Source organism: Trichosurus vulpecula, chromosome 4 (assembly GCF_011100635.1).
Source record: "Trichosurus vulpecula isolate mTriVul1 chromosome 4, mTriVul1.pri, whole genome shotgun sequence".
Classification (NCBI taxonomy): domain Eukaryota; kingdom Metazoa; phylum Chordata; class Mammalia; order Diprotodontia; family Phalangeridae; genus Trichosurus; species Trichosurus vulpecula.
In genome coordinates this window covers 161,706,726-161,723,172 of record NC_050576.1, presented here as the reverse complement: position 1 = coordinate 161,723,172, position 16,447 = coordinate 161,706,726, and the positions used below count along the sequence as shown (strand labels likewise).

Here is a 16,447-nt window from a genome sequence, read left to right as displayed (position 1 = left end):
AGATGGCCCAGTATGCAATTCTCAGGAGTCTAATTTTAATCCTCTAACCTCAAACAGGGTAAAGTCCACGGCTTGAGAATTTGAAATCAAGCATCCCTCCTGACTCTACAATGAACACCATTGTAAATATGCCTATAGTTTTCAGGGGGCATATCATAATTCCATTAGACTGCAAATTCCTTGAAGGCAGGGACCATTTCTTCTTTCTCTAGCTCTCTCCTTATTATCTAGACTCAGGACATTGCATACAGGGAAGAAGTGGTATTGACTGGCTGACAGAGGAGGTGGCTTTTGCTCACTCTGGTCAGATAAGCCTGGGCAAATGCCAGATCCTTTTGCTCCCTCAGGGGGTTTCATTCCAGGATGTCTTCATCATAGAGCAAGAGGAGCTTGGAGGTGTCCTTGCTGGCCTGGGTCCGGCCTCTCTTGCTCGGAGTACAGTGACTACCCCGGGCTTTTCCAACAGCTTTGGTGCTTTCTCCTAAAATAATGGATTAAATGTTTTTTTTACCTCTGGTTATCCACATGATCCCAACTACCATTCCAAAGTTGGATTAACTCACAACAGCAAACAATGTAGTTGTTAGAACTTTAGTTACAACATTATCTCCTTCAGGAAGCTTTTCAGGTTGATCCATAACTCTCCCTCCTTTTTCCATCACTAACTTCCAACTAAATCTACTCACATTCCTTCATTCAATTGTACACATAATTAATTCTCAATTTTCTGGATGTGGATCATCCATAGAAAATGTGCAATCCTTTTGCCAGTTTCTCTAGGAATCATTCAGTATGTGCACAGGGAATGCCTACTCATTTTAATACTATTCTAAGTGAAACATAAGCAGAAAGGTAAATTTGCTAAAAATATATACACTGCATTCCAAAGCCCAATACAAATGATTTTAAGATTATCTGTACTATTGTTCTCAAATATTCCTAACATTCCCCTCACACTACAGCACAGATAACTGAAATATTAAATGCATCGATTTGACTCTTCACCTGCTCCAGTGTGAGTTTCCTAAATGCCTACCTGAAGCTCAGGAACTGAGAGCACAGATTCTTCAGAAGCCGATGACATCTCCTCATCTTCCTCATCTTGTGTGAAATCATCAAAATCTTCTTCCTCTTCCTCTTCCGGCCCATCCTTCTCACCCCCTGTTTCTGGGCCAGCTGGGGTTCCCACTGACTGGCCATCAACACTGGATGAATCTTCAGGCTTCCCTAGGGGACTACTAAGGGCAGCAGGATTAGTAGGAGAGGAAATATTCTTGGGAGACCCTTTGCTCACCTCTCCTCTTGTGCTCCCTTCCCCCTGAGTCTCATGGGAAACTGAAGATATCTCTGCCATCTCACCTCTCTCCTCCTCCTGTAAAACAGCCTCTTTCTTTACCTCTCGGGTGCTATTTGCACCCTCACCTGCAGGACCTGTATCCAGCTCCACAGAGACCTCTTCTTTGATTTCACCACAGATATTCTGCTCAGGGGACTTGTTCCGGGGCAGTCTCATTTCTTCTCCAGGGTCTTCTGGCTCTACTTTAACAATTTCCACCAAATCCCCTGAGAGAAAAGTTAGAGTTTCCCAGGAGGTCTGAGGCAGTGGTTCTAGGACTTCCCTCCCTTCCATTGTCTTTACAACAGTCCAGCTATGGGCATTACCCTCAAATGGGTCTTCCTGGCTGGTGGCCTTGCTTGGTGTGGGAGGCACAGGACTGTGTTCCTCTTTGGGTGAGAGAGTTGAGCAGAGGGAAGATAATTCTTGTGGTTCCAATTTGGGCTCCATGGCTGTAAAAGTACTTTTTCCTTCAGCCGGAGGACAAGGAATGTCTGATTTCACCTGTGTATTATCTTCTGAGCGGGGTGGCACAGGGAGACTCACAGGGTTACCCGAGATGATTAAGGGTGGTATGGAAGAAGCTACAAGAGGCTGGTTCAGTGGGCAGGGGAAGGAGGTGGGGCTAACTAAGAGAGTTGTTATGGGGATAGTCTGAGGGCTCTGAGCTACAGCTGCACCAAGAGGCTGGATCATATTACAGCCATTGCTAAGGCTCACAACCTTTACAGTGGTAGCAGGGACAGTGAGGATGACTGGTGCAGGGGGAAGGATGGGAGTGGTTTTTAAGAGCGGGGAGGCCTTGGTCCTCTCTCTCCTTGGGAGACCCCGCTTTGTTCCTGTCTTACGTGGTTTGGAGGTGACAAGTGCTGGCAGCATGACCTTAGGCTGGAAGGCTGCTGGGGCAGGAGAGAACACAGTGTGGGACACAGTTTGGGGAAGGCAAGTCCCATTCTCAGGAGCCACAGATGGCAAAGCCCTGGGAAGCTCAAAGCCATCACCCCCAGTGACGCCAAGATGGGGAGCTATAGGCACTGACTGTAAGACAGTGGCTGGCTGGATCACCACTTTGCTTGGAGGCACTTCTGACTGGGTTAATCTAGTTGGACTCCTCCCATTATTAGAGACAGGTTGGAGAGAAGAGCTGGGACAGAAGAGGAAGGGCTTCAAGCCTGATGACCTCCTCTGGCACCAAGCCCTCCTAGAAAACCATTTAGCAAGTGGTTGTAGTGTTAATACCACACCCTTGGGCAGCAGTAGGGGATATCGATTCTCATTCCTTAACTCCAAGCTGCCTTTGTCAAGGCCTGGTTCAGAAGTGGGCTCAGCTACTTTGGATAAATTTCCTGATTCTCCAGCATCATTAGCTAAGTGCTGTAGTTCCTTCTGGATGGATGGTAAACTGGCCTGCAGGGAAGATAAGAACTATGGTTATTTTTTTACCTGGGTTGAAAAGAAAGAAGAATGACATTTGATAGTTCTTTTTGTGGGACTTCTAAGCCTCTATCTTTTGATTTTTATATCACCTAGATTTCCTCTTGTGTCTTTTTCCCTCCTCACTTGCAGAAAGCCTTCTCTGATAGCAAAGAATTTAAAAAAAAAAGAGGAAAAAAATTCAACAAAATCAATCAATACATTGAAAAAAATCTAATGTTATATGCAGTACTTCATATGCCTTTGAACCCTGACCTCTTCCAACACAAAAGAGATTCCCACCTATTTAGAAGTTCAGGGTAGGGGATAATATTTCTTAAGCTTTCTTTGTTTGTTTGTTTTTTGGAGGGGGGAAGGCAAGGCAATTGGGGTTAAGTGACTTGTCAAGGTCACACAGCTAGTAAGTGTGTCAATGTCTGAGGTTGGTTTTGAACTCAGGTCCTCCTGACTCCAGGGCTGGTGCTCTACTCACTGCACCACCTAGCTGCCCCTCTTAAGCTTTAACAGCCCAATTCTGTGACTGCTGCCTTGGTGGGTTGAACTACACCAGGGGTGGGGACCCTGCAGCCTCAAGGCCACATGTGGTCCTCTAGGTCCTAAGTGGGGCCCTCTGACTGAATTCAAACTTCACACAACAAATCCCCTTGACCTAGAAGGCCACACATGTGGCCTCAAGGCCACAGGTTCCCCACCCCTGAACTAGACCCTCTAAGCCTCTTGCAGTGAATTTTCCATGATACCTCTGGTTCTCTGAAGTCTTTCCAGGAGGAACAATAAGGACTGTACCTTTAACCAGAATGGGAGATGTCTCTCTTCCCTCTCCACAGGTGGCTTCCACTGATCAGGCTGAAGCTCCTCACAGCACTTAAACAATATTGGCAGCTGCTTTGTCTTCTTATAATACTGAGAACAAAGAACAAACACAAGTGATAATCCTCATGTTGTGATGCCAGGTTGGGGTTGGGGAGGGTGGGAAGAGGGAAGGGCTTAACACATGGGAAATCAAGGTCATTTTTTTTCCTATGGAGGCAAGTAGACAAATGATTCACACACATGTCAAGTTGGGGATTTCTGCACTTGAGGCTAAATTAATGCTTCAATCAGCATGATCCCACCCTTGTTCCAATGTCCTGTTTCTTTCTCCTCTGCACAGCTTAGGAGAGGGGAGGGAAGGGGAAGTAAGGGAGGAATTGAAGATGAAGCAGTCACACTGCTTAAGTCCTGCTCAACTCCCCATGGGGAACTGCAATAACAAGGCAAGAGAAAGGTACCCACTGCCCCCCACCCTGAGCATACCTGTACATATAGAGGGGGAAAGAGAGGTACATGATGGCAAAGTGTAATACGATGCTTGAAAAGAAGGGAGTTTCAATTAGAAGGGGCAGCTCACTTTAATGATATTGTCAGGAGCCCTGTTCATGTTGAGGTTCTTGATTCTCACTGTCAGCTGGTGAGCAGACTTGGCAGTCAGGAGGTATTTACTGATTAGAGGCTTTGGAAACTCAGTCCCTTCAAAATGTTTCAGCCCCAAAGCTAATAAACTGAAAAAGATGCACAGACTCAAAAACAGGTTTTGTCCCTTCTCCTTCCAAATACTTCTCCAAATTCCCCAGACTCATTCCCTACCCTGATCCAGTTCTATGATCTCCTTTCTCTCTGTCCCTAGCCACTAACAGCTGATGGCAACAGCTCTGTCCAAAAAGGTCTTCTGTACTCATTTATTTTTTTGATGTCTGTCTTATTGTTTCTATTCTATCTGCTACATTAAATTGGCAGCCCCTAAAGAGTTGGGACTAGGACTCCTCCTCATTCTCTTTTTTATTTTTCTTTTTTCCTGATAGTGAAAACATACTTGTCCTCTGCTTTGGTGAAGAATGTCCTGTCCCTGGGATTTTTTGCTTTCAAGGAACATACTGGCAGCAGCTCTGGATACATGAAGACCTTACTTGTAGCCAGAATCCAGGCTACTTGCTTTGGTAGACAAGGAAATTCACTGCCTGTAAGAAAAATCTATGGTTCAGAGAAATCTGGAACTAGACAGCTTAGATCATATAGTACATTCTCTGTGCATTTAGACAAAGCTGCCATTAAATCTTATTTATAATAGTCTTTGATTTTCCATTGCTTTCACTGTCAACTCAAGTCTCATAACCCTACAGCATATTTTTTCCACACATCTACTTGAACCAAATCAGGTCTAAATTTTTTTTTAATGAACAGCAAACCAAATCAAGTTCCCCACTTAACAAAATAAAATCTACCAAATCCATGTGAACTAGAAGCAAAATTGTATTTCTACTTTCAGAACTACTGAATCAGAATAAAATTACCAAGTCCTAGAGCTGAACTTGCCCTCAAACAGAATTCACTTGATCTGCGTCCCTCAAAAGAGTTAATACCAGAAGTTAAGAGCTCTGGGCTCTAGTCCTGGTTTCACCACTACTAGTTTTGTGACCCAAAGGAAATTACTTGGCCCCTGTGCATCAGTTTATCTATGTGTAAAATGGAAATTCCATATACCCTACTTTACCTCACAGGAATTTTGTGAGAATGAATTAGCTGCTTTGACATTTTAAATACTATAAAATTCTGTAAAAATTCAAGGTGTCCTTATTAAACATGGGTTCAGATAAACTGAATGGATTATAGAAAATATGACAATTTAAAAAATTTTCCTTAAATCCACATGCTGCCTGTCTACCATAGCTACATTTTTCTCTGAGTCAATTCTCATGTTTCATCTCACTCTTATCCATACATAGTTCCACTCCTGGCACTGACATATCTCCGTATGTACTGTCTCCCATTTTGTCTACCACCCATACTTTCTGTTTGGACTAAAACATCATGTGTAGTCCTAGAAAAAAGGAAAAGGAGAAAGAGGGAATGGACAAAGATTATCCTATTCTCTTCCTCACTCTAGTCACATGTGTTAACTTTCCTTAGAGGACCAAGACCATCATGCACCTAGAACCACTACTAGACATTAATTTGAGCACTCTGTCCCTTACCACTCTTCTTGACATTTTTTCGAGGGCTCCAGTCAATGTGGACGTGTGAGTGAAAGTCTTCAATAAGCTGCATAGCGCCATTCAAGTTACATGGCTGAAACATGGTCTGAAACCCAGGGTTGAACTGATGGACAACAGAACTTTGAGGAAAGGTCCCCAGCTCCCTCTGGGAAAAAAATGGACATGAAAATTATCTATTTATCAAAGATACAGATTAGAACCTGGTGAACTCTTTCAACAAGGAAAAGCTACAAGGTGGAAACAGATACACATTCCATTGGCATTTACAAAATAAATTCTGTATACAGTCTCTTTCAGAAAGACTTCCTTAATTAATTTCACCTCATTCTTTTTTCATTTTTAGAGGACTAAAAATACTTACATGTACAATTTGTACTATACTTATTTTCATTTACATGTTCCACAAAAATGTTCATCTTCAAAAGTATCCCCTTTCTTTCTTTGCACAGTGGGGACTAGGGATGTTGAACACTGAATATAATGTAAGATGTGGTTGATGTGTTGGTTATTTTTGCTTAACTTTACTTTTTCTCCCCTGTTTTTTAAATTCTTTGGGGGAGGGGGAATGTGGGGAGCCAGCTATATCCTGGTTAGTAGTTAGGCCTCTTAGACCTCTGCAAGGCAGCCTCCTAGGCCTCTGCTAGGCACGGTCACTTGACGATAAGTCTATGCGAGGCGAAAGCTATCTAAGGATACGAAGATGTGGCAAAGAATACCCACCTTCACAGCTGCTACCCTCATGGGAAAGAACAGAAATATTTCAACTTGGTTAGCCATTAGGAGACTAGTATCTCATTCCCAGGAACAAGAAGATAAAAAATATATTAACCATTACTTCATTGTACTTTTCTGAGAAGTCAGAATGACTCAGCAGTTAATCTGTATAAAATACTGTCAGTAACCCCATTAAAATCAGTCTAGGGCCAGACTATATGACTCACCTAGCCCCATGTTTATGTCTTTTTGTATTCATTACTTCATACTATATTTACACGGTTGCTGGAAACTGGCGCCCGAACAGGGACAAGTCTGGGACTTGAAGAAGATAGAGTAATGTCTTACCAGTACAGGCTCTGGAGCATATGCAAGTAAGAGGTAAGAGGATTAATTATCAATAGGCTTACTGGGGAATTGTAGAGATTTAGAAATTTAGAAAATTTAGATATTTAAATATGAGGCAGATAAAATTTAAAGATAGGGATCAGTATCTGCAAGTATTAAAAAAGATTGTTAAAGAAAGTGGTTTCTGTATAACAAAAGAACAATTGGAGGAATTTTTGCAGAGTGTAGAACACTGCTGCCTGTTGTTTCCCAAGGAGGGTACAATTGACTTGGAAAGATGGGAGGTTATCGGAAAACAAATGAGTGAAAGATTAAGGGAAGATGGACTAGAACACTTCCCAATGTCAGCTTTTTCCATGTGGAACATTTTAAAAATATGTCTTACTCCAGAGGGGAAAGTTCCTATGGTACAAAGGACAATTAAGCGTGATGCTGGGGTTGGGGCAAGATCGGGTGAACTTCAGCCCAGGGATGGGTGACAATAACCCACTAGGGGGTAGACTAGCCAAATGGGAGTTACCAAAGTAGAAAGGGAAAGACAAGAAAAAAGAAAAATGTTGGCAATGTCTAATTTGTGCAGCAGATTTCTAAAAATCCTCTCTGTGCGTCCTATTGTTTTCTGTCTGTATCTATTCTGTGTTACGTGTTTCTGTGCGAAGAGAGTGTATTATCTGACTCTTTTTGGAACATAGCTCTTTCTTTCCCCCTCTCCCCTCCCTCTGACTGCAACAGCATCAGGGGGCAGAAGAGAGATAAAGAGAGAGAAAAATATTTTGTTGTTATAGTTGTTGAAGAAAGAAAATACTCTTTCCTTCTCCTTTCATTCCAATACTGGACAAATTTGGAATGTGAAGATAAGAAAGAAAACGGGAATCTTTTCCCCTTAGATTTAAGTAAAATGTGTTACTCCTAATTTTGATGTTTAAGATAAGTCAGAATTTATTAGGCTATTTGGCACCAAGACAAATTTGGAAAATGCATAGATCTGAAAAAGAGACACTTTGAGTTTCCCAGTATGGGAGAGAAGGGACAAGGCGTCACTGGATCTTTTCCAGAATTCCAGTCACCTTGTCTGGAGGATTCAAAGTTCTCACTTTCAAAAAAGTTTTTAAGGAGTGAACACAGAAGTAAAGTCTACTTGAGTAAAAATTAGAACTGTTAAGATCTTTCACCCTGTCATCCTGTCTCTGACTGAGCCAGGACTGCAATAACAGTTAGAGCAGCTAAAAATCCTTTAGCGGATTCTGTTAACCCTAATCATCCCAACAGGAGCTCTTGTTAAAAAGTTTTTTGTGTTATGGACCCCAGTGATAATCTGGTGAAGCATATGAAACCTTTCTCAAGATAATAATACACTTAGGAATATGAAGAAAAATCAGGTTAAAGGACAAAAGATGTATATTTTTCTATAACCCCCCCCCCCCAATCTGTCTATAGACTCCTTGGGAGGTTAAGAATTCCAGCTCAATGTCAGAAGTATATACAAAGGTGTTTTGTTTCATGTGTGGTTAATAAGAATCACCATGAGACTAATACAAATAGAAAACTGGAAAAAGGACTTAAAATCAATAGAGTTAATAAGTAGTTTTACTTAATATACAACTACAGAGATCCTCACATACAATTTGGTGACCCTCATTCCTATTTGTGCTTGAAAAAAGTGGCTTAAAGCTTTCAAAATAGAGAAATAAAAACTGAGAATTAGAGCCAATCTGAACATATTTTACCCGAAAGATTGTTACTTACTATATTCCTGAGAAACAAAAATACTTCTAAGAAATGGAATTATCTCAATAGATATATATTTCTAGCTTGCTATGATTTTCCTAAAGTGTGCTACTTGGAAAGTTTAAAGAGTGATTCAGCTGTGAATATACAATAGAGAGTTGGTTCCTTTCAAAATAATTGCCTTGTTTACTAGCTGCTTTTTCTTATTTAGTAAAGGCAGCTTATTAGCTGCCTTTACTTTGATGCTTTTTTACCTAAAAATCCTCAATGTAAATTAAATTATAATAACATTGAAACTGCAAAAACTAAAATACACATCACAACAAAAGCTCTACTCCCTGTTCTCTACTTTACAACAACTTTATCATCAAAGATAACATCCTATTTATATATTGCACATTTGTGCATACTCCAATCTCCCTGGCCCTCTCATACCCCACTGACAACAGCCCTGGACCCCTGGGCACCCTGAAGCCCACACCTCTAGGCAAGCAAAGGAACCCCTCCTCACCAGCCCCCAAGTCCTTGCTCCCACACCACCAGAATGTGCAATTTTTGCTCCAAGTTTTCCAAAAGCCGAGCAACCCCCATTAGGAAGCAAAGGTTCCTCAGCGACCCTCCTCAATGACTCCTCAGACCTTTAATTCAGATGCTGGACTCTACAGCTTCCCAGCATTCCCCAGTCCTCAGTCCCTCTCTCTCCCCTTTCCAAAATCCCTGACTCAACCACCCCTGAGTCCACAACCAGACTCTGTAACTGTGGGGAGAGAAGAAAAGCCTCTACGCTTGGCAAGCCCAATATATGTAATGATTTGGGAATGCAATTAATGTCATCTGAAAGTGTCTGTTTCTACTATTAATATATTTCTAAATTGTAGTAAATTTCTCCTATATTGTAAAACTTGAGTGAACATTATGAGCCAGAAATGGTGTTAGGCAAAGCAATTTTTAATCTGAATTTTGTTGAAACTAAAAAATGAAAACAACTGTGTAAAACCAGTTATGTTACTGTATCAGTCTTGCTAACCCTGTCTCATTATGTTTTATAACTGCCATTTGGAAAACAAGGTATTTCTGCCTTTACCTGTGGTTAGTAGGAGGTTACAGCTAAAACAATTTGGCCAGCACTTATGAATCTTGTAAAATTGTTAACTAAGTTATTTGGGATTACTGTTTTAATGTTAAAAACCAATAAAGTTCTGGAAAGATAAAAGGAATTATGTCCACCCACCTTTCAGGCTAGATTTGTGGGTAGGCATTATTAAATCTAATACGTATATTGGCCATGGTAAAGATATTGGTTATTGTGAGCTATTATTATTACTGTTCAATTAAATATCAAACTCCTCTGCCTGGAGGGGAAACTAATGATACCTTGTCAACAATGATTCAAATTTCTCAGGCTTTCTTTTGACCTGGGCTAAAAGACGTATTTAGAATACTGGCCTGGCACACTTTAAACCGACCTGATTATAATAGGTGATTCCAAACTGTTTGTAAAACTTTCCCAAGAAAAATGTGAATGGAACTTAGAAATGTATATTTAAATAATATTTAAAAGTGCATATTGTTATTTGGCATTGAGAAATTTATTAACTATATATATAGCCCCAAGAAAATTCTATTTACTATAGTTTATTGTTCAATAAGGGGATGGTTCATTCCCAGGGATATTACGAAGATCAAATGATTGTAAAGGTGCTTGGCACAATGCTTGGCATAAAATAAATGCTATTTGAATGTAAAATGTTTTAAGCTGAATATAATTGCTTCATATTCATTAACTTTATGTGGATTTTCTTCAATGTGAAGTTTATGTCAATGGTGATGAGATGAATGATTCTCTGTATAAGGCAATTTGGGAACACATCTGACTGAGGTAAAGCCACCGGAATTAATTGGTTTTGGTTTTAAAGTTTATTTGTTTATGGCATTGTTGTATTTCTAAAATTTTCTTTATTGGGGGTGGAGCCAAGATGGTGGCTGGTAAGCAGGGACTAGTGTGAGCTCCATACGGAGTCCCTCCAAAAACCTATAAAAAATGGCTCTGAACCAATTCTAGAACGGCAGAACCCACAGAACAGCAGAGGGAAGCAGGGCTCCAGCCCAGGACAGCCTGGATGGTCTCTGGGTGAGGTCTATCCCACACGGAGCTGGGAGCTGGGAACAGAGTGGAGCAGAGCCCAGCCTGAGCGGCGTGGAACAACCAAACTTGGAGTCGGGGGGATGGGGCCCCTAGAGCCCTGAATATGTGAGCTGTGGCAGTTACCAGACTCCTCGACCCACAAACACCAAAGACTGCAGAGAAGGTTAGTGGGAAAAGCTGCGGGAGTGGAAGGAGTTCGAGGTTCGGCTTCCAGCCCCGGGGGCAGCAGAGGTGGGACAGCTACAGTTGCTGCTGCTTCCGGCCCCAGGCCCACCTGGTGGGAGGAATTAAGTGGCGGATCACAGCAGGAGTGCACAGCCTGCTAAAGATCTAAGCCCAGCCCAGGCTGGGGGTTCTTGGGGAAGGAGGAGTGCTGGTGTGACAGAGCTGGCACCTCCCCCCCAAACGTGGAACATAGAACTCGTTAGTCTACAAGCAGTCATACCCCACTGAAAAACTCAAGGGTCAAGTTAGTTGGTTGGGAATATGGCCAGGCAGCGAAAGCACACCCAGATTCAGTCTCAGACTTTTGATTCTTTCTTTGGTGACAAAGAGACCAAAACATACAGCCTAAAGAAGACAACAAAGTCATAGAGCCTACAACAAAAGCCTCCAAGAAAAACATGAACTGGTCCCAGGCCATGGAAGAGCTCAAAAAGGATTTGGAAAAGCAAGTTAGAGAAGTAGAGGAAAAATTGGGAAGAGAAATGAGAAGGATGAGAGAAAACCATGAAAAACAAGTCAATGACTTGCTAAAGGAGACCCAAAAAAATACTGAAAAATACACTGAAGAAAACAACACCTTAAAAAATAGACTAATGTATTGGCAACCAAGAATGGGCTCCTTAGCACTTAGTCAACAAGTGCCCTTGACTAGTTTGGCTTTTTCCCCTGAACTGAATGCTGTTTGTATGTTGGACTGGAGTAAGCTTGTCGGCCCCTTCACCTTGCTTCCCTTGCTTAAGCAGATTGAAAGAACCTGTGCTTTCCGCAGCGTACCTTACACCCCCGCAGAAGCTGGATGGTTAAAAGCAGCTCCCGTTGGAGCCAGAGGCTGCTACAGCCACAGCTACAGCCACAGCCACAGCCACAGCCGCAGCCGCAGTCACAGCCACAGCCGCAGCCACAGCCACAGCTGAAGCAGGAGCTGCCAGTAGCAGAGCTGACCTACGGGAGGAAGCTGAACAAAGACTTCAGGCCAGTGGGTAATCTTTTTACCATAGAGGGGGAAGCATGATTTTGCTTTACGCAATCATGCTTCTCTGTATCCTCCTGGTTACTCTTTCAAGGCGTACTTATTGGGCCTGGAAGCTTTTGATCAATATATCAAAATGGGGTTGCTGGTTCATGGGTTGGTTACTGTGGAGCCTAAATATATGTTTTGATTCTTCTGCCTTCTACTTTGAGAGTTTCTTATATCCGGCGGTTCCGAACCTTTCAGACATGTTTATGATCCTCTTTGAGATTATAAACTCTGCCCTCCTAATACAACTAACTCAAATGGCAAAAGAGCTCCAAAAAGCCAATGAGGAGAAGAATGCCTTGAAAGGCAGAATTAGCCAAATGGAAAAGGAGGTCCAAAAGACCACTGAAGAAAATACTACTTTAAAAATTAGATTGGAGCAAGTGGAAGCTAGTGACTTGATGAGAAATCAAGATATTATAAAACAGAACCAAAGGAATGAAAAAATGGAAGACAATGTGAAATATCTCATTGGAAAAACCACTGACCTGGAAAATAGATCCAGGAGAGATAATTTAAAAATTATTGGACTACCTGAAAGCCATGATCAAAAAAAGAGCCTAGATATCATCTTTCAAGAAATGATCAAGGAGAATTGCCCTGATATTCTAGAGCCACAGGGCAAAATAGAAATTGAAAGAATCCATCGATCGCCTCCTCAAATAGATCCCAAAAAGAAATCTCTTAGGAATATTGTCGCCAAATTCCAGAGCTCCCAGATCAAGGAGAAAATACTGCAAGCAGCCAGAAAGAAACAATTTGAGTATAGTGGAAACCCAATCAGAATAACCCAAGATCTGGCAGCTTCTACATTAAGAAATCGAAGGGTTTGGAATGCAATATTCCGGAGGTCAATGGAGCTAGGATTAAAACCTAGAATCACCTACCCAGCAAAACTGAGTATCATTCTCCAAGGCAAAATGTGGACTTTCAATAAAATAGAGGACTTTCAAGCTTTCTCAGTAAAAAGACCAGAACTGAATAGAAAATTTGACTTTCAAACACAAGAATCAAGAGAAGCATGAAAAGGTAATCAAGAAAAAGAACAAGAAAAAGAAACTGCAAGGGACTTACTAAAGTTGAACTGTTTTGTTTACATTCCTACATGGAAAGATGACATGTATGATTCATGAGACCTCAGTATTAGGGTAGCTGAAGGGAATATGCATATATATATATATGTTTATGTATATATATATATAGGTGAATGTGTATGTATGTATATATATGTGTATATGTATGTGTATATATATATGTGTATATATATATATATGTGTGTGTGTGTATATATATATATATATGTAAAAGAGAGAGAGCAGACACAGGGTGAGTTGAAGATGAAGGGAAGATATCTAAAAGAAATAAAATCAAATTAAGGGATGAGAGAGCAACATACTGAGAGAGGGAGATAGGGAGAGATAGAATGGGATGGATTATCTCGCATAAAGGTGGCAAGAGGAAGCAGTTCTGTGGGAGGAGGGGAGAGGGCAGGTGAGGGGGGAATGAGTGAACCTTGCTCTCATCAGATTTGGCCTGAGGAGGAAATACCATACATACTCTGTTGGGTATCTTACCCCACAGGAAAGAAGAGGGAGGAAGACAAAAAAAAATAAAAGGGGGGGGATGATGGAGGGGAGGGCAGATGGGGGTGGAGGTAATCAAAACAAACACTTTGGAAAGGGGATAGGGTCAAGGGAGAAAATTCAATAAAGCGGGATGGGTTGGGAAGGAGCAAAATGAAGTTAGTCTTTCACAACATGAGTAGTGTGGAAGGGTTATACATAATGATACACATATGGCCTAGGCTGAATTGCTCAACTTCTTAGGGAGGGTGGGTGGGAAGGGAAGAGGGGAGAGAATTTGGAACTAAAAGTTTTAAAAACAGATGTTTAAAAACAACAAAAAAAAGTTTTTGCATGCAACTAAAAAATAAGATACACAGGCAATGGGGTGTAGAAATTTATCTTGCCCTACAAGAAAGGAAGGGAAAAGGGGATGAGAGGGGAGGGGGGTGATAGAGGGGAGGGCTGACTGGGGAACAGGGCAACCAGAATATATGCCATCTTGGAGTGGGGGGGAGGGTAGAAATGGGGAGAAAATTTGTAATTCAAACTTTTGTGAAAATCAATGCTGAAAACTAAATATGTTAAATAAATAAATTTAAATTTAAAAAAAAATTCTTTATTGCATGACTTGGTAAACAACTGTATTATCTGTGTTGTCAGGAAAGCAATTTCTTTTATAATCTAAATGTTGTTAGGCTAAGAATTGTACTATATAAAAACTGGTGAATGAGTTAGGAAACTTTTAAATCATTCTATTTGACCATGTATTATAATATTTTGAAGTATTGTAATTTAAGAAATCACAAATTACCAAATTTTTTCTTTAATTGTTTTGCTATCATTTAGAAAATTTGTGAGATTGTTAACTAAGCTATTGAGGTTATTGCTTAAATCTAGTATTTACAAAACTTTTTAGTTTTCTTTTTTTCTCTTCAATTATGTGGAAAAGGTTTGGTGATCAAATTTAAGAATTGTTGAGTACTTAGGAATTAATAATAACATCAGGATAAATTGTAAGCTGTTTCTGAGAAAGGGAAATATTTTTATGAAGAAATGTTTTGTAAAATCCTTTGCATGATTCTTAAAAGGCCTACTAAATTTCTATTCGTAAGCTAATCTGTTGCAGCAATCTGATATTGCTGCCAATTATATCCAAGCCTACTGTGAATTTTAAAATTTTATTTAAGTTTCATTCCTAGGTTTGTTGTGTCTTTGGATCGACCTAGAATAAATGTGCTCAGAAAAAACAGCAAAGGATAGCAAACAGGCCCAAGGTTTTTCTATTAACCCCTTTCTGGGGACCATGTTAATTCTCCTTATTTTGTGATATTGTCAAGGCCCCTGGAAACTAGCGATACGGGCAAGGTCATCAGCCCCGGGAAAATAACTTGTTTGACTTATGTAAATTCTAAACAATGAACTTGCCTTGCTGAGAAATTGCAAGTTTACGTACAATAGATAGAAAGGATACTAATGATTGTCTTTTACACCAGGACAGGTTTAAATTTGAGAAGGAGAGCTATTTAATGAAATCCATTATGTATGTGAGTCCTGGTGAATCTTTATTGCTTATTACAGCTCCATGGAAGTAGAAGCAACTGTATCTGGCTCTCAGCTGCGATAAGTGAAACTTGCTGTTTAAGGTAAAAGGCACTTGGGACCATAACTAATTTGTTTTGAGTTGCAATTTGGGTACAGTTGTCTGCATTAAATCAGTATCTGAGAGAAATGCCACAAGCTACTCAGAGGGAATGTGATCCTGTACTGTTAACAAGTGGAGGTCTCCATTTGGAAAAAAAGCTGAGGGGACAATCTTAGCCTCAATCTAGGATGGGATCCTCCTGGCTCAGTTTCCCTATTGTGTTCTTTTGGAAAGAAATGTTTCCCACCTGACTATTCCTGAGTTTAGCCATGGAACAGATACTGCATGATTGAGGAACTGTAACTATATCTGAGTTTGAACAAAGCAACGATGTTTTATCCTGTCATATTTGGTATATCACATATCCCTGCTTTTTCCTTCTATAGCAAATTTCTGTGATCAGAGCAAGTGGTCAGTATAAGATACGAGCTCTTTTGTGTTATCTTACTAGGTAATCTAATATTATTTTTATCTAGCACTAGAACATGTGCAGAAATTTATGCAGACTGCTTAAGACTTGCCTTAAGATGTTCCCTTTGTTTAAAAAGATTCTAAGAGCAGTAGTATTTTTCCTGTGATCACTCTGTTACTGCTACCAATGTGAGATTCCATTACAACACCTTTTTGACTAAGAAACATTATGATATCTGGGAATTATACAATAACTAGAAATTTTGTTTGTTATAATACTTTGGGAATTGGTGTTACTTAAGGACTTTTGCACCAATTTAGTAAAGCTTTATGAACAAGGGTGGAAATGCATGAGAGCTACTTAAGGCTCACTTTGGAGATGTTCCTTAAGCAATGTGAGAATGTTATTTTGCTATGTGATTAATATCATACTTGTCTAAAGTTTTGTTACAATTAATAACGTTAAAAAGAAGAATGGTTTGTGTTTTATTTTCTAAATGCCATCAAAGAAACATAGCATGAATAAAAGGTTAAGATTTTATACGCATTGTGTTAAAAATTGACTATTTAATGTATTTCTGTATGTACCGAAGCGTGTTATTAATTCCTTAAGTGAAATCTAATCCTCCTGGTGAGGAAATTAATAATGGATGAATGTAAAGTGTAAAACACTGGGTTCTGATGTGAATTTCTTAAATATGACAATTGGCCATGGTTCAAATTTTGAGTTTGTAAAAATGATCAGGGTTATAAGGATTACAAATGGTAGTTTAAAATTGTGCTAAAGTCACTTTTGTAGGACTATGGACAGAAAGCTGGTTCCTACAAGAAGACAAGAAGAAGATGCT

At 40.3% G+C, this 16,447-nt stretch overlaps 1 protein-coding gene across 2 annotated transcripts in view; it reads right to left on the bottom strand.

The window, feature by feature from the left end:
• Window positions 1–884: 884 nt before the first annotated feature.
• LOC118845740 (GON-4-like protein) overlaps window positions 885–16,447 on the bottom strand; it is a 31,714-nt gene continuing 16,151 nt past the window's right edge. For both annotated transcript variants that reach the window (XM_036753747.1, XM_036753746.1), the window contains exons 6-10: window positions 5,782–5,947; window positions 4,623–4,767; window positions 4,161–4,311; window positions 3,557–3,673; window positions 885–2,743 (exon numbers count right to left, since the gene is read on the bottom strand). In XM_036753747.1, coding sequence (XP_036609642.1) covers window positions 1,025–2,743; window positions 3,557–3,673; window positions 4,161–4,311; window positions 4,623–4,767; window positions 5,782–5,947 — 2,298 coding nt within the window. In that variant the 3' untranslated portion in view covers window positions 885–1,024. The remainder of the gene's footprint in view (window positions 2,744–3,556; window positions 3,674–4,160; window positions 4,312–4,622; window positions 4,768–5,781; window positions 5,948–16,447) is intronic.